Here is a 27,500-nt window from a genome sequence, read left to right as displayed (position 1 = left end):
TTTTGAATGATTCAGACAGGAATCCATTGATTTGAATGGCCGACATAGTGTTGTATAAAAAAAGAGAGATCCATTTTCTGAACATTGGACCAAAGTTAAAATAAATTAGAGTTTTTTCAATGAAATTGAATGCCAATGAGTCGAACGCCTTTTCAAAGTCTAACGTTAATAAGAGTCCTGGGATTTTGTTATCTTCTGTATATTTTAGGATATCATACAATAGTCTAGTATTTTCACCTATATATCTTCCTTTTATAAATCCAGTCTGATCTTTGGAAATTAATTTGTCAAGAACTGTTTTAAGTCTGTTTGCAATTGTGCCTGAAGCTATTTTGTAAACAACATTTAAGAGAGTTAATGGTCTAAGATTGTTAAAGGTTGTTCTTGGCTTATTTTCTTTTGGTATACAGGTGATAATACCTTGTTTTTGAGTGATAGACATAGCTCCAGAAATAAAAGCATAATTAAGACTCCTTAAAATGAAATACTTAAGATCTTTCCAGAAAACTTTAAAAAATTCTGTTGTGAAGCCATCTGAACCTGGACTTTTAAAATGTTTCATATTTTTCAAGGTAGTTGAGATTTCTTCCATTGTCAATATGCCTTCTAATGCTTGAGCTTCATCGTTATTCAATTTTGCACCGTGTATCAAATTAAGTTCATCAAATATAGCGTTATCACTTTCTTTTGTTTCACCTTTGGAGTATAAAGTCTTGTAATATGAGGCAGCTTCTGCTAAAATTTCATTTTGATCATATATATTGTGGCCATTATTGTTTATAATATAAGGTATTGTTTTGCTAGATGAGTGTTGTTTTTCCAAATTGCAAAAGTATTTCGTGGGTTTTTCGCCTTCATCAATCTTATGAATGATCCTTTCATTTTAATATCACGGATATCAGATAGTTCCTGCTGTAACAAATGAAGTTCTTCAATATTATTTTCAGTAATATTTTTTTCTAGAATTTCAATTTTTTTTATAATAAAATCGTCCCTGTCTTTCCTCTGTTTAGATCTGTATGATGAAAATGAGATAGTTTTGCCCCTGATTTCCATTAACAAGGTTTCTAAAAAAGCTGGTCATTTATGGTAAACTGAATCTCACAATCATCAATCGTGTTCAAAGAGTCAATGTTATATACAGGTAGGCAATATTGTTTTTTTATTTCTCCAATTTTTATTTTCATACAATCGAGATATTCTTGATCATGTAACAGAGAGTTATTGAATTTCCAGAGTCCTTTACCATGGGTTGTTTCGCAGATTTTTAATTCTAATGTTATAGCTGAATGGTCAGATTTGTAGCTTGATTGTATATCAGATTTTCTAATATTTTGAACAAGATTACTAGTGACAAGGAAGAAATCCAGCCTACCATGTTGAAGAGTGTTTGGTTTTCGCCAAGTGTATTGATTAATAGTGCCATTCATTAGTCTAAAACTATCTATCAAGTTTCTATCATGCATTGCAGATGATAACAATTCTCTTGACTTTTTATTATTGTTAAGATTTTTGTAATGGACATAATCTAATTTAGAATCCAATACAAGATTAAAATCTCCACAGATAATATAGGTATCATTTCCTAAGTTGTCTATGTCAGAAAGTAATTCACTGTAGAAATTTGGTTGATCAGTGTTAGGTCCATACAAGGTACATAGCGCGAACCTTTTTGTATCAAATGTTATATCTAAAATTAACAAGTTCCCAGACTGGTCTTTTTTAATGGCATGAATAGTTACTGGTATATTCTTTTGAAATAATATGCAGACACCTCTTGAGTTTGAATTACCATGGCTAAAATAACATTCACCATCCCACTGAGAATAAATTTGCTTTTCTAAAGATGGAGTGAAGTGGCAATCTTCTAGACAATAGATACGTGCTTTGAATTTTGTTTTTAAAAAATTAAATACATCATTTCGTTTTTTACAATCATTTAATCCACGGCAGTTGTAAGAGAGTATTTTTATATCAGTCATCAGTAAATAAACTCATTTTATCCCTTTGATTTATTACCAGTATACAAAAATGAACCCAATAATAAATAATCATGAAATAATGACATGTAATATTTTCATAATTGTTATGCACATGTATAGACAAAAATAATTTGTTCATTACACTTGTGGTCTGAATGGTATTTGTATAAAACGAGAAACACATGAGCAAAGTACAACACAGTTTGCTGTTTTTTGCAAAAATAGAACTCAGTTTTTAAATATGTATGGTACATATTAAATTGTAAGGAATAATAACATTTACAGTCAGCATTAAATTGCTGTTTGTCATTGTAACAGCACAACAGTTCTGGAGCACAATATTTATATTAAAATGTTTTGTGCTGTTTAATTACACTAATTGTAAAAAAAGGGGTAAAAATACATCTAATACATAACATAGACCTATATGTCTCTGTACATAACTATTACTATTTATACTGAATTCTAGGTCAATAATGATGCATAGTTGTAAACATCAATGTATGTCAATTTTAGGAAAGGCCCTCTTCTAAATATAGAATGTGATTACAGTTTGCAGGTTACAAGTGCGGTTATTGGAAAATCCATGTTCTAAAAATAGCTTGTGATATCTGTTTAGAGAACAAATGATGCAGAAAATAGAAAGTGGTTTATGGGCACTCAGGCACATCAAACAAATACATTTTTCAACTACCTGTTAAATTATCCGTAACTGAGGACCATGTAATTTTTCTTTAGAAAGAATACTAATATGATATGAAAACACTAGAGGCGCATACAGCTTTTCGGTATTTGTGTTTTTAATAAAATATATGTCGGTGGCAAATAAACGCGATACGCATATAATGGACATAAAATATCGGTAAAGTGTTTCGATGTTCTTTCATTATAGCTTTATTTTAGAGGATGAGCAGCCTTTGGATGATACTGGAAAGCGATGCTACACGCGTGCATGTCGGAAACTGGATGTCGTTCCGTCCTCTTATATCGTTTCAAAGCTTTCGCACTCAAAAGCTATAGACTGCAAGCATTATGGTCTCGGACCAAAGGGAACGATGGCTTTAGCAATAGCCTTGGTGGTAAGATGTGCTTTTGTCGCCGCTTGAAAGGCAAAAGCCAACTGTTTTCCGATTCAAAAGGTGGTCAAACGTTATTGTTCCTGCCTCCAACCGTCGATGCTTGCCCATTTTTCAACAGCGTCCGTTTTGAAACATGTGAATCTCGCATGAAAACGTTTGCTTCCATTAAGGGATGTTGATGAACAACGGCATAAAACAAATAATCAGGTGACATTTAATAAAGTGCTCGAAACCAAAATATCCCGGGATCAAGGATGGCTTTTGAATTACAAAATGTATTTTCATTTTTAATTTATTTATTTAAATTAACCAATACACGTGCATAACTGTTGCTTATTATTGACTTCATCAAAGGGCTATCTACTTTGGAGATTCAACTACCCCAATGTATGTAAACACGACACGGGCAAATATATTATATTATATATAGATAGACTAACTATATAGGTATATGTTATATCTTTACAAAAGCAGTATTTTTATTTAGACTTGTCTACATGTGTCAAATGGTTTTACAACAATTTTCATAATGACTAAGCAAAACTTTTATTACAACGATATATAATGATGTATAACGATATATAAAGATGAATCACGTTACCATTTATCACATGTTTTTATATTTTATTAAGGTTAACAACCGAGTAACGAGTCTCAATTTACAAGGGAATGACATCGGAGAAAAAGGAGTTTGCTACCTGCAGAAAATGATTAGCGAGAGTAACACAATCACAGAATTGGTCAGTAAATGTAGAAAACCCTCCCCCACCCCATTTGCTAATACACTTTTTGTTTTAACAGTCAACATTAATGGTAAAACTGTCTTTAACTTATTTTAGAAACCGGTCTTTGATGCTACTTTTACCTTTCGATTTATCCGATTCAATTAAACGAAAATTAATCTGAAAGCATAATGTGTACATAATAATTCTTATTCTTAGTTTCACTTGTCGAAACAGTTCGCAGTCCATTTGTAAAAACAGTCGGCAGTTCACTTATCATAACTGTTTTAATTTGGCTTACTTTCGCTTGTCATTTCGCTTTCACGTGTCAATTGTCTGTTCAATTGTAAAAAAGTGTTGGCAGTTCGCTTGTCAAAACAGTTGACATTTTGTTAGTCAAAATCGATGTCAGTTATAAGTTCGTACACCAAAACAGTTGTAAGTTTGCTTTTCAAAACAGTTGATAGTTCATTTTAACAAGTGGTTTGAAAGATCGGTTCTTAAAACAGTTGACAGTTCGCTTGTTAAAAGAGATGACTGTATGCTTGTTAATAAAAGAGATGACTGTATGCTTGTCAAAAGAGATGAATGTATCCTTGTTAAAAGAGATGACCGTATGCTTGTCAAAAGAGATGACTGTATGCTTGTTAAAAGAGATGACTGTATGCTTGTTAAAAGAGATGACTGTATGCTTGTCAAAAGAGATGACTGTATGCTTGTTAAAAGAGATGACTGTATGCTTGTCAAAACAGATGACTGTATGCTTGTTAAAAGAGATGACTATTGCTTGTCAAAAGAGATGACTGTATGTTTGTTAAAAGAGATGACTGTTTGCTTGTAAAAAGAGATGAATGTATCCTTGTTAAAAGAGATGACTGTATGCTTGTCAAAAGAGATGACTGTATGCTTGTTAAAAGAGATGACTGTTTGCTTGTCAAAAGAGATGACTGTATGCTTGTCAAAAGAGATGACTGTATGCTTGTTAAATGAGATGACTGTATGCTTGTCAAAAGAGATGACTGTATGTTTGTTAAAAGAGATGACTGTATGCTTGTCAAAAGAGATGACTGTATGCTTGTTGAAAGAGATGACTGTTTGCTTGTCAAAAGAGATGACTGTATGCTTGTCAAAAGAGATGACTGTATGCTTGTCAAAGAGATGACTGTATGCTTGTCAAAAGAGTTGACAGTTCTTTATCAAAATCGTGTACAGTTTGCTTGTCAAACGGTTCACAATTCGCTGGTAAAAAATTTGAGTGTACACTTGTCGAAAAGTTTCAGTTAAGTTGTCAAAACACTTGTCAGTTCGTTTGTCGAAACAGTTAAGAGTTCACTTGTATAAATAGTTGACAGTTCACTTGACAAAACAGTTAACTGTTCTCTTGCCAAACGAGCTGGCAGTTTTCATGTCAAACGAGTTGTGAGTTCACATGCCAAAACATTTGTCATTTCACTTAGAAAAACAGTTGCATTTAACTTATAAAATCAGTTGACCGTTCACTTATGCCAACAGTGGTCACTTCACTTGTCACAACAGCTGACATTATGCTTGTCAAAAAGGTTGAGATGTCACTTTTCAAAACAGTTGACAGTTAACTTGTCAAATAAGTGGCCTGTTGGCTTGTCAAAAGAGTGAACAGTTAACTTTTGAAAACATTTGAAAGTTCGCTTGTCAAAACAGGTTACAGTTCACTTATCAAAACAGTTCACTTGTAGAACCAGTGGAAAGGTCATTTGTCAAATCAGTCGCCTTTCGCCTGTCAAAAGAGTATACCGTTCATTTTTTTTAATAGTTGACAGTTCGCTTATCAAACAGTTAACATTTCACTTGTCTAAACAGGTGAAAGTTCGCTTGTCAAAACCTTAAGGCTTCGTTCGTCAAAACAGTTATAAGTTCCATATACAAAACAGTTGTAAGTTCGCTTGTCCAAAAAAGTAATCAATTCCTTGTAAAAATTTTTTCACTATTCGCCGATCAAGAAAATTAAGTGTGCACTTGTCAAAACGTTGTCAGTTTATTTGTCAAAACACTCGTAAGTTCGTACGGCGAAATAGTTGAGAGCTCACTTGTAAAAATAATTGAAAGTTTGCTTATCAAACAGTTGAATATTTGCTTGTGAAAAGGGTTTTCAGTTTCAGGTACCCAAACAGTTGTCAGTTAACTTGCAAAACAGTTGGCCGTTCGCTTGTGCAAACAATGGTTAGCTTCCTTGTCAATACAATTGACAATCCGCATGTCAAAACAGTAAGACTTCGTTTGTCAAAACAGTTTACAGTTGGCTTGTCAAACCGTTGACAGTTCGCTGTAAGAAAGTTTTGACACGAATGTCAACATTCTCTCATGGGCGCGGCCATTGTTGTATGTTGAGGCACGAACGACAACTCTGCTACGAGAATGTTATCAATGATAATCAGAGAGGTATGCCGATTGTGAAAATCGAGCTATCTCAATCGGACTGACTCGGTCTTTTACATAGTTCGCCATTGTGAAGAATTTTTTCATGGTATGATAACTAAGACGAGCTGCTTTGCTGTAGCAGCATCGTCAATAAATAAAACGCTACGTGTTTAAATATTTTATAGTTTTAAAGTTTGATAGTTTGATAAATTAATGCTTTGATGGCTAAGGTGATTAAACATCGATGCTTATTTATTTGCTAAAATATAAATGTGTATTTAAATGGTCTGATTCAAACCTTATTCAGGGTTCAGGCCAAAACAATATATGTGCTCGGCTGGATAGATTGCCTTAGGCAAACAGTATCAAACTTTGCTAATACAAGTATTAATGTTATGATTTGTCATAAAATGCAGTAGCAATGGTATAATTAGTGTTCTAATCAGAGTATTTATTCTGAGAAGTAATACACGAAACGAAATTAAAGATGATCTGTAAGGGCTAATTATCTCATTAAAAAGTAGAAACTTATTTCGTCATATATTCAAATAATATCATAAACAGAGAAAAGGCGACATAAACATTTCATCAAATACAATGTATATTACGTGCAAATAAAGCAAGCAATGTTATTCGTGTAAATTATACGTATACAAAATGACAAGTGTTATACAAGTTAACTATCTGTTTACAAAATATCATGAAAACGATACCTCGATGTACGAACAATACTGATGATGAGCTTCAATTGTACACATTTTACCAACACTAAGATTGTGTAAAGAAGACATATTGAATCCATAACTTTTTTCTGTTTCAATACATTAGATCGAGACTTTTAAAATATCGAAAAATATGACTGTGAAAAAAAGTATTATGAACTGAGTGGTATTTTTTTTAATCTTATTATTTATCTTATGATATTTATTCAGTCTGTACTTGATATAATGTGTACATCCAAAACTTTTGTACCAAAAATATATTTAAAAACCTTTTTTCTGCAAGCGCATCACCACCTGTATTCGTTGCACTAGCTCTGAATCCATCCATTATTCGTTTAATACACATGGGGCCCTGTTTATATAAATCGAAAGAAATACCTCTCTTACGTCCCTCTATGTTTAAATACGTAACATAAAATAAATATATAAAAACAAGGCACATTTATGAACACATAAGTTTATTTTTGTAATGGCAGAATATATCAGACAACAAACTCGGTACATACGGAGCACATGCGGTCTGTAAGATGCTTCAAGACAATAGGAGTTTAACAAAACTGTACATTTCCGGTAAGTACACTTTCTCTTATGCAATGAATGCAATTGATCGTTGAAATTTTAAATCATACAGCTTGTCATTTGGTCATAAATCGATTTCTTTGGTAAGACTGGCGACAGCTAATGTTAATAGTGCCGCACATCAAAAACATAAATCGCTTTTTAGATTGGTTTTGCTATGTTAGCTTCCCTCTTTTTAATTTAATTTACCATGGGATATACCAAGGAAAGTTTTGAACTGCGAAACAAGTAGGTTATCAGTCGACTGGTCAACTTTGATTTATTTTATTCATATCAATTCTATTACAGATCTATCAATAAACAAAGATTGGAAAAAGCATGCAAGGATTCAGGAGATCTCGGGTTATCTTGCGGTCCTCTTGTATCGCACTATATCAAACGTGTTCGCCTGTTTATTTGTTTTTCCAATACATATTATTTTATGACTACGTACAGTACTTAAACAACCGAGACATGAAATACAATTTCTATATTTATGTAAACTTTTATAAATAAAGTGAAATGATGTAAGAAAAATAAACGATATAAGAATATTATGTAACAGATTCATAAAATATGTTATTCTGCAGCAATAATAAGCAACACACGTAATATTTAATGCTGAGTTCGATTTTGTAAGTACATCATTTTATAGTTGTCCTTGCCTAAATCATTTTTTTTTATTTTAAATGTAATTTAAAATCCTAGTGTTATCATAAAGATAAAAAAAATGTATAGTAAGTATAGAAAGTAAACTAATATCTTGCACTTCAATAGTTTGGAGACATTGATTCGAGAAACGTTGAAAGATTTCAGGTCTCGGGAAACTATTTTATTGAAAATGATATTCCTTTTTCTAAAACTTTATTATATCCCAGTTTATAATTCGAACGTATGTATCGTTTGTAAGTAAATATAATAATATGTATTCGGAAAATTGTTGTGACTTTGGCTTAAATGATCCGAAAACATTTATTTGCGAAACTGTTTTTAGAGTTAACGATACATAATTTTTTATTGAAATAACAGATCTTCTCTTGCCTAACAAAATGTTTAATTAATGCTTATTATTAAAGTATCATGTTAAACGTTATTTCAAAATATATGGCCTGAAAAACATAACTATTTTAATATAAATTTTATTTCTGGCGAGGCTCTCTGTGCGTGCGCTTATTTTAAAGTGTTATGAGGTTCTTCGGGATCAGAGGCCGCATTGCATTCGTTCTCACGGACAATCGTTTTTGACGCTAATTTTGACAAGCAATATGGACATTTGTTATTCTATGTTATTTTGCCAGTCCTGACGTTCGTTCCTACATTATTTTGGCAGCCACAACATTGGTTCCTCCGTTATTTTGACAAACTGCAATATTGCTATCCTGGACATTCTTCCTCAAGTGACATTTATTTGAATTTTTGCCAATGTGTGAACGGAATAAAACTTGAGAACCGCATATGGAGTTTATACGGCGTCCTTTATTTAAATGGTCATTATGATGTTATTCACAAGAAAGTACACAAAATAGTAGCACATATCCTTTACGGATAATCAATTTACGAAAAATTTTGGTGAATTAATGTAAGTAATAGAGAGGCGATCGCATTCTCTACATGAGAGACAATGTCACCAGTTTTGATTAAAAGAGTTGATTGTTATGCATGCGACACTGCATTACTGAAAATGTGTAGATAAGATTATCAAGATAAGGTAACTCGCGTCACTTTCTCAAGTATAAAATAAAAATAAAAAACCTTATTAATTCTTAGTTTTTATACTATAAAAGAAATGCATTCGAAGCGTGTCTTTGACCATCACCAAATAACTTATACAAAATTGTTTAATAAATCAAAGCGCTGAAGGCACTGCGGGTGTTCGCTCTTTGAATGTATTTGATATAACATACAGTCACAGGACATGAAGTTCTACTTTTTAACGTAGGCCAATCGAACGGCCACGAACAATGCAGACACCAATGTAATTTACGTTTAATTGTCTACAGTGGTGAGATTTTGAAAAAAAATCAAGAAGGAAAAGGACATAGATTTACAATCTCTCATAATTTTATACAGGAATCGCGCAAAATCCACTTATGATTACAACGATTAAAAAAATAATTTAACGTACATCTAAGTTGGTGCTAAGGAAAAGTCTGTGAGTCCAACAAAACATTAACCACAACATAATTCTAATTATAAATATATTGGTATCAACGAGCATTGTATTAATTTCCCAATAAAACCACATTAAAAACATATTTAATATGTTTTGTCTGAAATAAAATGGTTCATTTAATTTATTACATTTTATTTTATTCGTTTCCATGTACTGACATGTAATTCTTCTATCTCCCACCCGTCACCAATATTTTTATGAACGAAGCATCTTCTGCATCATCTCGTAAATTAACGTGTTTTTTCTATACTTTCAATGGGTCGATACTTTCTCATCGTGTGTATTTATTTCGATTTAAATTTTTCATCATAAAATACTACATGAACTGAATAGTACGTCTATATTTAGTTACAGCACCTGGTCGATTGCAATACGCACGCTTTTCATGCGAGGAATCAACAATATCGCACTCTTATAATTAAAATACTGACAGTACTGGTGTGACGATGCTTTTAAATAGGATGGATATTAAAGCATCAAGTTAAGTTTATCTACATCACCACAATTGTGTAATTTGTATTGCTTGTCATTTATACGCATCCTTAATTTAAGAATCGGCATAGCTGCAATGTACATGGACTTTTAGACAATCCACAGTTCTTTGTAAAACTTTATTAAGAACAACAGGCTTTTTGGCATAATTTGTTCGTACCCAAAATTTTCGTACCCACATTTTTTTTCGTTCGCAAAATTTTCTCACCCACTTTTGTCACATGGTTACGAACAAAAGGTAGGTACGAAAATTTTTGGTACGAAAAAAAATGTGGGTACGATAATTTTGGGTACAAAACAAAATTTGGCTAAGAACATTTTGATACGAAAAAAGTATGCCAAACAAATTTGGGTACGAAAAAAAATTTGGGTACGAAAAAACGGAAAAAAATTGGGTACGATAAAAAATTTGGTTCGAAAAACAAATTGGATACGAAAAAAAATTGGGTACGAACAATTTTGGGTACGAAAAAAAATTGGGTACGAATTTTTTATATTAGGAAAGATGGGGTACCTGTTAGTATACCGGGGTACCCAAAAGTATCATTTGAAAATCGGTGTACGGTGAAGTATACTTCAAAGTACCCTGGGTAAGGAGAAGTAGTACCCGTGGGGAACTTGACCCATTCAGCCTAAGTACCGGTACATAGATTGTTAGAGATAAAAAAATTGGGTACGAAACATAATTTGGGTAAAGAAATTTGGGTACGAAAAAAAATTGGGTACGAATCAAATGGGTACGAAAAAAAATGGGTACGAAAAAAATTTGGGTGTCTGGTTCCTGTCCCGAACCTCTCGATAAATTTGAAAACAGACGGGAACAAAGCTGCATTCACCTTTGTCAATGATTATCAGCGAGGTATGCCGATTGAGAAAATTTAGCTAACTCAATCGGACTGGCTCGGTCTTTTACATAGGTCGCCATCGTGAAGAATTTTTTCACGGTATGATAACTTAGACGAGCTGCTTCGCTGAAGCAGCATCGTCAAAAACTCGTTTAAATTTAGATAAGTACGAAGGGACTTAAATCAGAAAATCACATGGCTATAGAAAAGCGAAATATACATGTACTGAAATTAAAATGCTACCGCGTAGATTTTCTCCCGGTTGTCGATTTCACAACTTGCTCGCCATAAAGATTCAACCGCTCACCATTTGCTAAAAAAAATTATAAGTAACTATTGTTTACAGTTAAAAGGTGTGAGGATGATGCCCAACCTTGTCGTTAAACCACTGTATTAATAACCGTCTAATATTACGTAAATGGTAAAACTGTAATTATTTGCTAAACAATCTGCGGTTAACGCTTATTTCATTGACCGACGTTAATCAAAATTAATAGTCGCCAGTTAACCCCGCCCTCATAAGCATTCTAGGAACCGATAAGACGGCGACATTACTGTTTGGCGACTAGAAAATAACCTGAGAATTTCTCGTGACGCATCTGTGTCAGCACATATTACTCTGTAATGTGGCTTGACTATTCGATAAGATCGTCGTGCTTTCTCTTATCAGTTGATTATCTATTCCCCCTCGGGGCGTTTAAGGAGATTACGCGTTGAAAAAGGTACATAGTGCTCCTTACAAGTATGTGTGTAATTCAGAAGTGTATAAACAGGTCATTGCTGAGTCTTCACGACTACATTATGTGCAGACTTGCCCCTGTGAGCTTTCAGGGAAAAATAGGTAATTTTGAGCCAAATTAGGTCAAATTTACCTCGGCTGCCAGGGTATTCGCCGAAGAGATAATTTTGATCCAAAAAGACCTGTGCACGTTGGCCAATGCGACCTTAATGTGCACTGTTAGACAAATTAAATGCAATTCATATATGGTTGCCCTTAAAAGGGCATGGTTATTCCGAAAAGAGAGTGCTGACAATGAAGAAAGATCTTCTTCCCGCTCCTCGCGCGCTGCGCCGGTTTCTATGGCCTCTCTAGACGCCTCAAGCCGTCGACCCGAACCCCAGAACGGTTTCCCCAGTACGTTGAGCGTACTGAGTACCGCCGTCCTAGGCTCTTCCATTATCTGCATAAGGCCACCCCTCGAAATCCAGGCCAGTAACTCTGCACAAGGTCCGCCCCGTCCGGTGTAACATGCCACCTTCGCTGCTCCCGTCCCTCTTGAAAGCACTATCCACCTACGGGCAATTACCATTCCGTTGGCGATCCTTCAAAGTTCTGGGAGTCAGCCAAGTCATCGGGTGAGGACGTCCCAGTTAAGGGAAGACGGTACTCGCTTGATTAACAGAGCCGCCCGAAGAAATTACCCTATCTGATCCTTCAAGAAAATCTTATGCGGGTGACTCTCGCCCGGGTCGCGACGCGCGCGCTCCAGCTGCTGGCCGAGCTCTTTTAAACTAGGGAATACTATTACATTTATAGAGTAACCGTGTTTTTTTTTTACAATCGCCCTTTTTTCTTGTACATTTTCATCGCCGGATGGCAGATTCAGTCGTCTTTGGCGATTTTGTCGATCGGAAACGCTGAGAAATAATATCCTGACTTTGAATTAAAATAAGAAAAAAAGACGTTCTAAATGGCTAAATTAAACAAAAAAGTTTAAATTGTTGTTGTTTATTTTGTCACTTGTTAGTGTCATATTTACCGCATGAAATGTGTGTTATTATTTGCACGTGTATTCAAACCACACGTACATGTTCGTAAATAAAAATTATTTTACGGAAGATCACATCATTTTTGTCCTGTCATTGCTTATTATGAGTTTATTTTTTCACCATCGAAATATATCGTATTCTTATATTTGATTAACACGCATTTTTCTGTCGACACATTCAAATCATACTTTTAGAGCCGCGCCATGGGTTTTATTGCTTGTTGGCAAGCGTAGCTAAAGCCCTGTCTGCGAAGATGCGCAGTCTGGTCAGGAGCTGCGCTGTCCGCTTTAAATCACGCAAGGTTTCGTGGTCTCATTAGGTATCTCCTGACCTACTGCGAGATGCAAAGGCTGGACGCTAGCCGCATATGCATAAGACCCATTTTCGCATGACGCGGGTCTATACAGATATATTTGTTTCTTATAAATCGAACATCTTAGCACAATACTTTTCGATAGAAAATTGAAGTCAGACTGTGTTATTTATAGCAAACTGGCAAATTTCGGTAGCCTATTTAGTCTTTCAATAACGATTTGCATACACTGACTGAGTACGGCAAACATTTGTGGTTTAGAAAATGACCCGATTTCTGTCTTTTCATGACAATATATTATTTCGGTAGCTTTTGTTTCCTCATATTGAAATCAATACTCCGTTATCAACGTTTATCGAAAGTCTATTATGTATTCCCCGGACGATTTAGTGACCTAGTACCGAGTGAAAATGCGAATTTTCCTGTAGAAACAGGGCGCAGGCAACTTAGTGAATTGATTTGAAGACACGTTTAAGCATGCGCATTTATTTTTCTGAAGGGTGACAGGCGGTGCATCCCCATGCCCCATGATAACGTTTCCTTGTTCGATGCCATTAATGCGCTCATCTTTGGAAAAATCAAATCGTGGGTTTAAACAACGGGTTATCACTCGGTTGAAAAAACGGTGACCCATTCATAAACGAATGGTAGTTTAATTTGTGTACTAGCAGAGCTGTGGGTTTTAAAGCTCATTTCGGAACACGTCTTTTGGTTAAGAATTTACTATTTTGCATATCGTCATTTACCGATACACACAAGTGTTTACATGTCTGTTTTCGATGCTAATTAACACGGGTGTCCGATTAGCGCATTGATTGGCATTGATTGGAACATGCGCTCCTCAAAAAGTTTCAATCTGCGCTCCTCAACTAGTTTCAATCTACGCTCCCGGCGCATGTGAGCTCGGTTAGTGGTAATTTTACCGGACAGGTATGGTTTCTTCTGTGTACTACGGCTTATCCCCACAGCTTAAGACCACATAAATATTAAACAAATTTCTCAGTAAAAAATAATGTTATAAAATTGCAGCTTTAAAGGGATCTTTTCACGCTTGGTAAATTGACAAAATTGAAAAAAGTTGTTTCAGATTCGTAATTTTTCGTTTTAGTTATGATATTTGTGAGGAAACAGTAATACTGAACATTAACCATGCTCTAATATAGCCATTATATGCATCTTTTGACGATTTTAAAACCTAAAAATTATAAAGCGTTGCAACGCGAAACGATTCAATTATTTGGAGAGTTCTGTTTTTGTCGTTAAATTTTGTGAAACTACGAAGATTGCTTATATAAGGTATAAAATACGTCAAGAATGTGTACTCGGCGGAATAGCTCAGTAGGCTAAAGCGTTTTTACTTCAGGATCCTGGCAGGACTCCAGAAGTCACTGGTTCGAAACCTGCTCCGGTCAATGCTCTTTTCCTTTTTTTATTTTTTTTATTTATTTTTTACTGGAGCTTTTACGATCCAATGTTTACATTTATCAATATAAAGCATTTAATGTATAAGTTAGAAAAAGCCAAAATCTGTGAAAAGGCCCCTTTAATTGAAAATCCGTCCCAATTTGGTCAGCTGAGTAACTTAATAAATTAGAAGTGCTGGGACACACTCCGTCTCCTCACATAATGTAACACACGGCACGAGATTACCACATTAACTTCGAAATACACACAAACACAAAACTACTGATTACAGTAATTTGTTCAAATGGATGTGGGCACTTTTATCGGCTTTCCCACAAGAATAACAACAATAACAAGGTGAATTCAGGTTAGCCGTTAGTGTAAAACGCGGTTTATTTTGATAGTACTGACTGCGCTGACAAGTAAGACTTTCTTCGTTCGCTTGTAAGTGTTATTCTTTTAACCATTTGCCGCCGGAGAGTGAGCGTCGATAGATTTTAGTCCATTTTAGTTGTTCGCTTGCGAACAACTTATGTTACGAGTGTGTGTTGCAAGTCGGTCTACTCTTTACTAAGCTAAGAACGATAACCATCGAATCTGCCTGTTTATACTTCACCACTGGTACACTGCAAACATTGAGTGTGTGTATGTAATCAATAGTGTTTAACAGCTTGTGCGACGACATTGGCCAGTTTGTCACTGAAATCTGTACATATCGGATGCTTTCAGGGAAAACGGGGCTTAATGCAGGTCAAATAAGTGGTGTCCCAGATTAGCCTGTGCACACTGATTAGCCTGTGCAATGCGCGCAAGCTAAGCTTATCAAGGACGACGCTTTCTGATTGTATGGTGTTTTTCGTTAAAAGAGAGTCTCTGATACTGGGATGACAATTAATGCAAATGCATTTAGCCCTGTTTTCCCAAAATGAAGCTTAAATTATCTTTTCTATTAATGATTTGGAAAAAAAAGATAAAAGTACATAACTTCAAAGTAACCTCGCTGACAAGGTAAATAACATAATCACTTTTAAATCAAATTAACAACAAATAAATAAATCCAATTTAACATAGAATACAAATTTGCGACTGTGGATCAATCAGCCCTAGGAAATGATTCAATCCGGCTCACAACAAGACATGGTGCATTAAAAGTCTGTCATGTCGGCAAAATTGTTGCTCAATAATTAAAAAAAAAAAAAACACAACATGTACATGATTCTAGGCTTGTTATTCTTTAGCAAGGCAACCACAATTCTAAAGATGGTTGCCAGTGCAGCAACCAATTGCGAAAAAAGAGACATATTGTTGTTATTTTGTCTAAGTTATCTCTATAACATAAATATGAGGATAAACAGTGCACCCACCTCTCGACCTGTGCTTTAAGACACACTCTTTATAAATTTGAATGGATTGTGTTCATTTCAAACTTGCGATATAAAAAGCTATAACATTATTTTCAAAACTGAGTTGCGTCTAAGATTATGCGAACAATTTCAGTGCATTGAGCGCTTTGATTCGCAACTGTCAAAATATACATACATTCACGCTGGTTGAATATTCAGAATTTAATCTAGTATTCTACGTGGTCAAGGGGAATCGATTAGCATTTTTTGAAATGTGAATTGCATGTTACTCAAATCGTGGAATGCTGTTGTCGAGGGGTTTAAAAGGAAAGCAAATACGCCTTATAACGGACAGTTTTTTTCGAATACCGTAACATTATTGTGTTTGTAAATTTTAAGTAATTTCAATTTATTAAGTATATGCCGATGGCTAGTTAACATCATGTCTCAAATTAATGAAAATAATGTATTCAGCAACGTATGTATTTGTATAGAACATGTTTGTGTATTTCTCAAAATGGCTACATAGAAACATAGATAAAAGGCAATAATAGTTCATGGCGTATGTATGCTTATATTCAACAAAATGTTCAAGAGCACTTTATATTTTGTATTATGTCTTAAGAGCAACTGATTACCTTTTCAAGAAATTTGCGTATAGCAATTTATTTCTACTTCTATCTGCATTTTGTTAGAATATTAAACTTGTCTTCGTATTTATTTATAATTATCTTTTCAACAGGTGAGGACTTTTCGGATTCCGATGCCGTTATTTTGGCGAAAGCCATTCAGGTATTTCATAAATGCAGAATATTATTTCTTATAATACTGTTAATCACATAATGTTCTCATGTTTGTAATGTTAGATTTCTGCTGGAAACACTGATCAAATATTATTTATCGAATAAAATTTAGAATTAACATGAACGTTTCAGTCAAAAGTTTAACTAGAGTAGTAAGGTGTCTTAATTTTGCATTATTTGTACGCCATTTACAAAGCATTTCGTCTTTCGGTACAAATACTATGACGTCTTCCGGCATAAAAATCTTTTAATATCAATCTACGAGTGTGAGTTTTCGTATTTGTAGGAGCATCCTGACCTGGAGGAGTTGGACCTAAGCCACAACATGTTCAGTGACCTGTCCACTACCGCATTCAGTGAAATGCTCGGTAAGCGGTCTCAAATGGACAAGGACATACACGATAACGTTGGAGTAAACTGTAGGCCCATTTATTTATAATTTTAAACACTTTCACTTCTGCAATATTTTGCCATTTTAATACCACACTGTATATCACGGCCACCACCTCTTTTTTAAGATTCACTAATACACAAGTCTATGCTACTTCCGAGGTGGCGCTAAGGACCGGAAAGTGTTGTTTTTTAATTCACGGAACATTTAACAAGGTGAGTAGGTTATATATGCTTTGTAGCATATCTCGAATTAGTTTTTAAAAAACAAGTGGCAATGCAGTGCGATTCAGCGAAGATAAGTTCATTCACAACTGTACAGAAACACACAATCACAACAATTTAGAAACGAGAGGACCTTTATATATCGTGACAAGGTGGAGCTTTTATTAAGGAAATCGATGTTTTTTGCTTGTGTGACGAGCGAATTTCCGCCCCAATTAAATCGCTTACAGCATCAAAGGAGTGTTTCAACATATACAAGTTTATGCATTAACAAAAAATTAGCTTCTTTCCGATCTAATAAATACTTTTGCAAATGAGGTGGCGCTTATTACAGGAGGTTCCGCCAATGCACGTTTGACGAAAGGCTTCTGCGTCGAATTAGATGCTTAATGCTTCTTAACTGTTGCAATATAATTGCCCCTCCCTTAGTATTACATTTGACAAGTAAACAATATGGAATTGTTACTTGTAATTCACAAGGTAAGCTAATTGTCATGGTTAGTACACCTGCTTCTCACCTAGGCGACCAATTCACTTTCCCGGCGGCATGTGAGTTTGCTTGGTGGTCACCATACCGGACAGGTGGGGTTTCTACCGGGTAATCTGGCACCCCCCCCCCCCCCCCCCACCGCTTCACAACACAAGATCACACCAAAATTGAAAAACTTTCAGTGATAATTCAAAATTCGTCTCAACGTTCGTGAGTCAAGTCCGATAATTAGGAAGGAGAGCTGAAGCACACTCCGCTCCACGTATAATGTAGCCTCTGGCTCGGAAAGGACCTCTTTGACTTTCCGGCTATTGCAGTAATGCACCTAGGCAAACCAGGTTCTATCCCCGTTCTTGGCAGCATGTGAGTTTGGATGGTGGTCACCATACCGAACAGGTAGGGTTTCCTCCAGTTCTCCGGCTTCCACCCACAGCACAAGACCATAACAACATTGACAAATTAAAGTAAAAAATAAATAACTGGAAATTACAGCTATGATTAAAAATGATTCCTAAGAAAATTAGTTAGCGTAATACTCTGTACTAATCTGTCAGCCCAGGCTTAAAAATGGCTGAAGGTGGTGAGGCAATTATTTTCGAAGAATCGAAAGCTTTTATGCGAAAGGAACTCAGTCATTCGAGCGTTACAAATGCGGACTCGCTTCCTTACTCCTTGTCAAGAAAAAGGGATGCATAGGCCTCAATCAAAGCCAATTATTCTTAAGGAAACGTCACATTGAGGGAGACTTCATTGAAGCCTTCAAGTATTGCGGAAGCAGCCACGTATGACGGTCAATCATCTTGGAGAGATTATGAAGCGCATTTCGAAACATGCGCTGAGATAAATGAATGGGACTACATCGACCAGGGATTGCATTTGGCAGTGTCGTTGCGTTGCCAAACGCAATGTGAAGTTGGAAACCTGTCACAAAATGTCGGAGACTATGGCACACTGTTGCAAGCCTTGCGCATCCTTACATGACAGAACTTTACAGAGTGAGTGACGTGACTGCAGACAGAAAGAATCGGAAACGCTGGGAGGACATAAAAAGATAAACACCCCTCTGTATCGGCAAATCTTAAAGAAACGTTGGCCAAATAAGTTTCTTGATGCTCTTTATAGTGCATGCATGAGGTTGCGCATAAAACAGAGGCGTCCAGTAAGCCTCACTGATGCCACCAGGCACGCTGTTGAGCAATAAGCCTTTAATGGAGCGGAAAGCTTAGGGTGTGTATCGTACACTCTGTTTTATTCAGTTGGCTGACTTATTAACTGAGCTGGTTTTCATATAATCAAATATTTAAATGTTTTTACATGTATATAATATCTAGATTTGGATTATCTAATAAATTAAAGTAATGTGTTTATATAATTGTGAAATCATATATATCGTGCATTGGCGCCACCCCATGTTCTTAGCCCCACCTGCTTGGCATAGGCTCCATATCTTTGGAAGAATGCAAAAGTATCATATTAGATCAGCAAGAAGAAAATTCTTTTTAATGCAACATGTTTATATTAAAAGAAATCGTTTGATGTCGCTAGTGATTAGTTGAAAGTCTTTTTTTCTCGACAAACAGGTGAAAACATCGATTTGCTTATACAAATTCCATCACGTCACAAACTTATAAAGGTCCTCACGTTCCAAACGGGTTTTAATTGTATCTTAAGTAACATTTGTAGACGAACTTTTCTCCACTGAATCGCATTTCATTTCCCAGTGTTTAAACTCATGCGAACATTCTGAAAACATATTAAACCTACTCAACCGGTAGTTTGCACCGCGGATTAGAAACACCACCTCGGAAGAAGCATTGGTTCATTTATTAATGATGTCATAAAGAGCTGCCGCCCTTGATTTATGTTACCGTGACATTGAGGCAGTCATAGACGGTGAGTTTTATATACGTCCCCCATCCCATCTTGCCCATGTGTCCTAGATACAAGACCATAGCTTTACCACATGTCTTAGATACTACAGATAGTAGACCATCGCGTTTGTTACACAAAACATATTAAAAGTCTGGGCCTTACGGTTTTATAGGAGAAGAATCTTAAAATGTTCACTGTGAAAATAAAAGAAAATAAGTTACCCACATGGCGGGTCAAATTTTATCTAAGAGGCTTTATTTTTACGAAATGTTTAGAGGACCATCAATTGATGTTCCAAATTTCCGCTGCATTGCGGTTTTAGATGCTACTTTTTTAATTAGGTTGACAAAAAAGGTAATTAAATCAAATGTAAAAAGCTACCCATATGGTGGGGCTAATTAAGACCACAAGAAGATGATTTTGGACAAACTTGGTAGAGGGACGATGAAGATGTAACGAAAGGAATACTAATCATTCCGGGCCTTGCGGATATAGAAGAGAACATTTGTAAAGTTTTCATTGTTAAAATATATATTACAGCCAAGTACCAACATATTTGTCGGACCGAACCGTTTTGTAAAACTGAAAAAAAGAGTCACCTAAGAATAATTTTTGCTATGTTTCATGAAAAATCTGTCCTAGGGTTTTCACCTTCATACAAATTATAAGCATGTTTTTAAATAATGGAACACTATACAATGTAACGTATAACACATGTCTAACCTTTACCCTCGGGCTTAAGAACAGAAGTTTTAATAAGATTTCACTGTATAGTTGACGGGAAAACAGTGACTAAAATGATCGGTCTTATTTTGTCAGGGGCGCGTTTTTGAACAAACTTGGCAGAGCAACACTATACGTCAAAAATACCAAACCCATGTTTTGGTGTTTGAGTAAGCATTTACTATACACCAGCTAGTATCAGTAATGCTATTCATTTTAGTTTTATATGCATCCAACCATCACTGTACTCCCATTCAACTCAGTACCAACCGTAATCTATATTGCCAGAAATCTACGGCAATTCTTCACAAATATCTCTTTCCTAACAGAAATCTACCACATAACTACACACTATCTCTTTACTACCGGTCATCTACCGCAGAACTACACATTTATCTATTCACTACCGCAACCGGCCGCAGTACTACACAACTATCTCTTTACTACCTATCGTAACTGCAGTACTACATAACTATCTCTTTACTACCTGTCGTCTACTGCAGTACTACACAACTATGTCTTTACTTCTTGTCAACTACCGCAGTACTACACAACTATCTCTTTACTACCTGTCATCTACCACAGTACTACACAACAATCTCATAACTACCAGTTATCAACCGCAGTACTACACAACTATCTTTTTACAACAGTAATCTGTATTAAAATACAACTATCTCTTTACTTCCTGTCAACTAATGCAGTACTACACAACTATCTCTTTACTACCTGTCAACTATTGCAGTTATACACAACTATCTCTTTACTTCCTGTCAACAATTGCAATACTACACAACTATATCTTTACTACCTTCCATATACCGCAATACTACACAATTAACTATTCACTACTTGTCATCTACCGCAGTACTGCGCAACTATCTCTTTACTATTTGTCATCACCGCAATACTGCACAACTATCTTTTACTATTTGTCATCACCGCATTACTACACAACCATTTCTTTACTACCTGTCCTATTACGCAGTACTACACAACTATCTCTCTATTACATGTCATATACATATACCGCACTACTACATAACTATCTCTTTACTAACAGTAATATATCGCAGTGCTACACAACTATCTCTTTTCTACCAGTAATCTACTGCAGTACTAAACAACTTTCTCTTTACTACATGTCTTCTGTCGCATTACTTCACAACTATCTCTATATTACATGTCACATACCGCACTACTACACAACTAGCTTTAACACACCAGAAATCTACCGCAGTAATACATAGCTTTCTCTTCACCACCTGATATCTGCCGCAGTACGACACAACTATCTCTTTACTACCAGTAATCCAAGGCAGTACTACACAACTATCTCTTTACTACCAGTAATCCAAGGCAGTACTACACAACTATCTCTTTACTACTACCTGCCTTTTAATCAGTATACATATACACATCTATCTCTTTACTTCTTGTTATCTACAGCAGTACTACACAACTATCTCTTTACTACTTGCCATCTGCATCAGAACTGCACAACTATCTCTTTACTACCAGAAATCTACCGCATCAATACACAATTAGCTCTTTACTACCTGTAATCTACCGCAGAACTTCAAAACTATATCCCTAATACCTGTCATCTACTGAAGTACTTCACAACTATAATTTTACTACCTACCAGTACTATAAACACTATCGTTTTACAACGTTTCATCTGCCGCAGTTCTACACAACTATATATTTAGTACCCGTCTACTACCGCAGTACTACACAACTATCTCTTTACTACCTGCCATCTAAAGCAGTACTACACATCCATGTATTTACTACTTGTCATCTTTTTCATCTACCGCAATACTACACAACTATCTCTTTACTACCTGTCATCTCACGCAGTACTACACAACTATCGCTTTAATACCTGTCATCTACCGCATTAGTACATAACTATCTCTTTACAACCTGTAATCTACCGCAAAATTACACAATTATCTCTTTACTACCTGTCATTAACCGCAGTACTTCACAACTATCTCTTTACTACCTGTCATCATACTGCAGTACTACACAACTATCTCTTACTACCACTTACTTACCGCAGTAATACACAACTATCTCTTTACAAACAAAAAACAATCTACCGCGGTACTTACTATCTCTTAACTACTGGTTATCTAACGCAGTTCTTCACAATTATCTCTTTACTACCAGTACTCTTCCATATAACTTCATAAATAACTCATTACTTCCCGTCTTCTACCACAGGTCTACACAACTATCTATTAACTTTCAGTAATCTACCGCAATACTACACAAGTACCTCTTTACTAGCTGTCATCTACCGCAAAACTACGCAACTATCTCTTTCCTGACAGCCATTAACCACAATACTGTAGAACTATCTCTTCTACCAAAACCTATCCCACTACTACTATACTTATAGTCATCTACTGCAGTACTTCACAAATATTGCTTTACTTCCCTGTCATCTACACCGCAGTCACTTCACGACTATCTCTTTACTACCTGCCATCTTCTGCAGTACTACACAACTATCCCTTGACTGCCCTGTCATCTACCGCAGTACTAACACAACTTTCCTTTTACGTCATGTCATTTATAGCAGTATTATAAAACACTCTTTACTACCTGTCATCTACCACAGTACTACACAAGAATCTCTTTACTACTTGCCATATACTACAGTACTACACAAGTACCTCTTTACTGCCTGTTATCTACTGCAGTACTACACAACTATCATTTACTACCTAACTACTGCAGAACTACATAAGTATCTCTTTACTAAAAGTATCTATCTACCGCAGTACTACACAACTATCTCTTAACTACCAATCATGTCTACATGACAACTACCGCAATACTACTTAACTTTCCCTTAACTGCGTGCAGCTACCGAACTATTACACAACTTTCTCTTTACTTCCTGCCATCTACAGAAGTATTACAAAACAATCTCTTTACTACATGCCATCTACCGCAGTACTGCACTACTATCTCTTACTGCCTGCACTCTACAGCAGTACTATACAACTATCTCTTACTAACAGTTATCTACCCCAGTACTTCACAACTATTCTTTACTACATGTACCTGTCATCTGCAGCAGTACTACACAACTATCTCTCAACTACAAGTAATCTACCGTAGTACTACACAACTATCTGTTAACTACCTGCCATCTTCGGCAGTACTGCACATCAAACTATGAACTACACACACCACCATCTCAGTACTACAGAGTCATCTCAGTACTACAGAGTCATTTCAGTACTACACAGTCATCTCAGTACTAAAAAGTCATCATATTACTACACAGTCATATTAGTTCCACACATCCATGTCTGTACTACACAGCCATTTTAGTACTATATAGCCATCTCACAATAATTTCAGTATTACAGTATTACACACTTATGTTAGTAATACACAGCTATCTCAGTACTACACATCCATCTATGTACTTCACAGCCATCTCAATACTACATTGCCATCTCAGTACTACATTGCCAAATCAGAACTACACAACCATCTTAGTACTACAGTACAGCACATACATTTCAGTACTACACAGCCATCCCAGTGCTACAAAGCCATTTCAGTACTACAAAGTCTTCTCAGTAAAACACAGGTATCTCAGAACTACACAGCCATCTCTGTACTGCACTGCACAGCCATTTCTGTAGTACACAGCCATCTCAGTAGAACACAGCCATCTCAGTACTTCACAGCCATATCCGTAGTTCACAGTCATATCAGTACTTCACAGTCATCTTTGCACTACACAGTCATCTCACACAGCCATCTCTATACTACACAGCCATCTAAATACTACACTGTCATCTCTATACTACACAGCAGTCTCTGTACTACACAGCCATCTCAGCACTACACAGCCATCTCAGTAGTACGCAGTCATCTCAGTACTACAAGCCATCTCAGTACTTCACAGCCATATCAGTACTTCACAGTCATCTTTGCACTACACAGTCATATTAGTACTACAGAGCCATTTCAGTTCTACACAGGCATCTGAGCACTACACACTAGTGCCAGTACTAAACAGCTATATCAGTATTACACGTCTATCTCAGTACTACACAGCCAAATCAGAATAACAAAACTATGTCAGTGCTACAGTACAACACATACATTTCAGAACTACACATGCATCTCAGTACTACACAGATATTTCAGTACTACACATGTATCTCAGTATTACACAACCCTCTGTGTATTACACAGCCATCTCCTTATTACTACATCCATCTCAGTACAACAAAACCATATGTGTACTACACAGTCATCTCAGTACTATACAGCCATCTCAGTACTACACAGACATCTCAATACTAAATAGACATCTTTGCACTACATAGCCGTTTCAGTACTTCACAGCCATCCCTGTACTATACAGCCGTCTCAGTACTACATAGCCATCACTGTGCTACACAGCCATCTGTGAAGCACACTGTCATCTCAGTACATAACAGCAATCGCAGTACTACACATCCATCTAAGTACTACACAGCAATCTTAGTAATACATAATCGACACAGTACTTTACAGCTATCGCGGTACTTCACAAACATTTCAGTTCTACACAGCAATCTCTGTACTACACAGCCATCTCAGTACTGCATAGCCATCTCTGTACTACAACAGCAATCTCAGTACTACACAGCAATTTCAATATATAACACAGCCATCCCTGTACTTCATAGCAATCTCAGTACTACATAGTCATCTCAGTACTACACAGTCATCTCAGTACTAAAAGCCAGCTTACCACTACACAGCCATCTCTAAACTACTCAGCCATAGCAGAACTACAAAGTCATCTCAGTACTGCACAGCCATCTTATTACTACAAAGCCTTACTACTACACAACCATCTCAGTACTACAAAGCCATATCTGTTCTATATGTCTATCACAGTACAATACAGCCAACTCAGTACTACACACCCGTCTCAGTACTGCACAGCCAACTGAGTACTACACAGCCATCTCAGCATTACAATATATGTACTACATAGCCATCTCTGTACTATACAGCGATCTCAATGCTCAAAAGCCATCTCAGTAATACATAGGCATCTCAATACTACAAAGCCATTTCAGTACTACATACCTCTCATCTCAGTTATACACAGTCACATCAGTACTACATAGCCATCTCAGTACTATGCAGCCATCTCAGTATTACACAGCCAGTTCAGTGCTACAAAGCATACATGGTACTACACAGCCATCTAAGTACTTAAAGTAATCTTCATACTGCACAGCGTTCTCAATACTGCAAAGCCATTTCAGAACTACACAGTCATCTACGTACTACACAGCCAACTTATGACTACATAGCCATCTCAGTACTACACATCTATCTGAGTACTACACAGCCTACTCAATACTACATAGCCATTTTAGTATTACACAGTCATCTCATTACTACACAGCAGCCTCATTACTACTCAGCCATCTCTGTACTACACAATCATTTCGGTACTACATAGCCATCTTAGTACTACAAAGCCATGCGTGTAATACACAGCCATCTCATTACTTCACAGCCATCTCATTACTTCACAGCAATCTCAGTATTACACAGTCATCTCAGTACTACACAGCCACCTCAGTACTGCACAGCAATCTCTGAACTACACAATCATCAGAGTAATACACACCAATCTCAGTAGTACACAGGCATTGCAATACTACACAGTCATCTCAGTACTACATAGCCAACTCAGTTCTACATAGTCATCTTGAAACTATACAGCCATCTCAGTACTACACAGCCGCCTTAGTTCTACACAGACATCTCCGTTCTACACAGCCGTCTCTGTACTTCACAGCCGTGTTAGTACTACACGGCCACATTGTACTACTGAACCATCTCAGTACTAACCAGCAATCTCAGTACTACACAGCCATCTGTGTACTACACTGCCATCTCAGTACTTCACAACCATCTTAGAACTACACAGCCATCTTAGTACTACACAGCCATCTTTGTACTCTTCACAGCAATCTCAGTAGTTCACAGCCTTCTCAGTACTACACAGCCATCACAATACTACACAACTATATCAGTACTACACAGCCATATCAGTACTAACACACAGCCATCTGTGTACTACATTACCATCTTAGTACTACACTGCCACCTCAGTACTACATAGTCACCTCAGTACTACACAGCAATCTCAGAAGTTCACAGCCATCTCAGTACTACACAGCCATCACAGTACTACACAACTTTATAAGTAATACACAGCCATCGCAGTACTTCACAGCCATCTCAGTACTACAAGACCATCTCATTACTACACTGCCATCTCAGTATTTGACCTCCTTCTCTGTACTACACATCCATTTCAGTACTACAAAGCCATCTCAGTACTACACATCTTAGTACTACAAAGCCATCGCGGTACTACACAGCCATCTCAGTACTACACAGCCATCTCAGTACACTACAAAGCACTCTTAGTATTACACAGCCATCTCAGTACTACACAGCCACCTCAGTACTTCACACAGCCATCTCAGTACTACAAAGCAATATCAGTACTACACAGTCACCTCAGTACTACACACAGCATTTCAGTACTACACAGTCATCTCAGTACTATAACCACTCTGTCTCTGTACTACACAGCCATCTCGGTACTACATAGCCATCTCACAACTACAGGGCCATCTCACTACTAGACAGCCATCTTACTATTACACAGCCATCTCAGTATTATAATGCCATCTCAGTACTACATAGCCATCTTAGTACTATATAGCCATCTGATTATCCACCAGCCACTTCAGTACTACACAACCATCTCAGTAGTACCAGCCATCGCAGTACTACACAGCCATCTCATTACTACTCGGCCATCGGTAAAACACGTTTTCAGAATGTTCCAGTCATCACAGTTTTAGAGGTGATCATATTTAGTCTTGATAATTCTGTTTCACATTCTGCTAATTATAATCGTTATATTATATAGCTGAGAACGGAGGCGTTCACACGTTAAACCTCAGCTGGAACCAATTCAGAAATGTCGGAGCGCAAAATATTGCCAAAGGATAAAGGTATAATACTTTATTTCGCTATACATTACCAAATTCTACTTGATATCCTTTAATCATGTTAAACCATATTTTCGTACTGAAGTTCCTTTTTATTATCAAACGTAAATGCAAATATTGT

The 27,500-nt window shown here is 36.3% G+C and overlaps 1 protein-coding gene across 1 annotated transcript in view; it reads left to right on the top strand.

Annotated features, from left to right (window-relative positions):
- LOC127862922 (leucine-rich repeat-containing protein 74A-like) overlaps positions 1-27,388 on the top strand; it is a 36,517-nt gene extending 9,129 nt beyond the window's left edge. Inside the window, exons 3-8 of the mRNA XM_052402201.1 lie at positions 2,886-3,061; positions 3,694-3,801; positions 7,379-7,472; positions 16,543-16,592; positions 16,890-16,971; positions 27,298-27,388. Coding sequence (XP_052258161.1) covers positions 2,886-3,061; positions 3,694-3,801; positions 7,379-7,472; positions 16,543-16,592; positions 16,890-16,971; positions 27,298-27,380 — 593 coding nt within the window. The 3' untranslated portion in view covers positions 27,381-27,388. The remainder of the gene's footprint in view (positions 1-2,885; positions 3,062-3,693; positions 3,802-7,378; positions 7,473-16,542; positions 16,593-16,889; positions 16,972-27,297) is intronic.
- The last annotated feature ends 112 nt before the right edge of the window (positions 27,389-27,500 follow it).

This window comes from Dreissena polymorpha, chromosome 16 (genome assembly GCF_020536995.1).
Source record: "Dreissena polymorpha isolate Duluth1 chromosome 16, UMN_Dpol_1.0, whole genome shotgun sequence".
Lineage (NCBI taxonomy): Eukaryota > Metazoa > Mollusca > Bivalvia > Myida > Dreissenidae > Dreissena > Dreissena polymorpha.
Note: the sequence above shows the minus strand (reverse complement) of the source record. Positions and strands in the feature narration are given on the sequence as shown.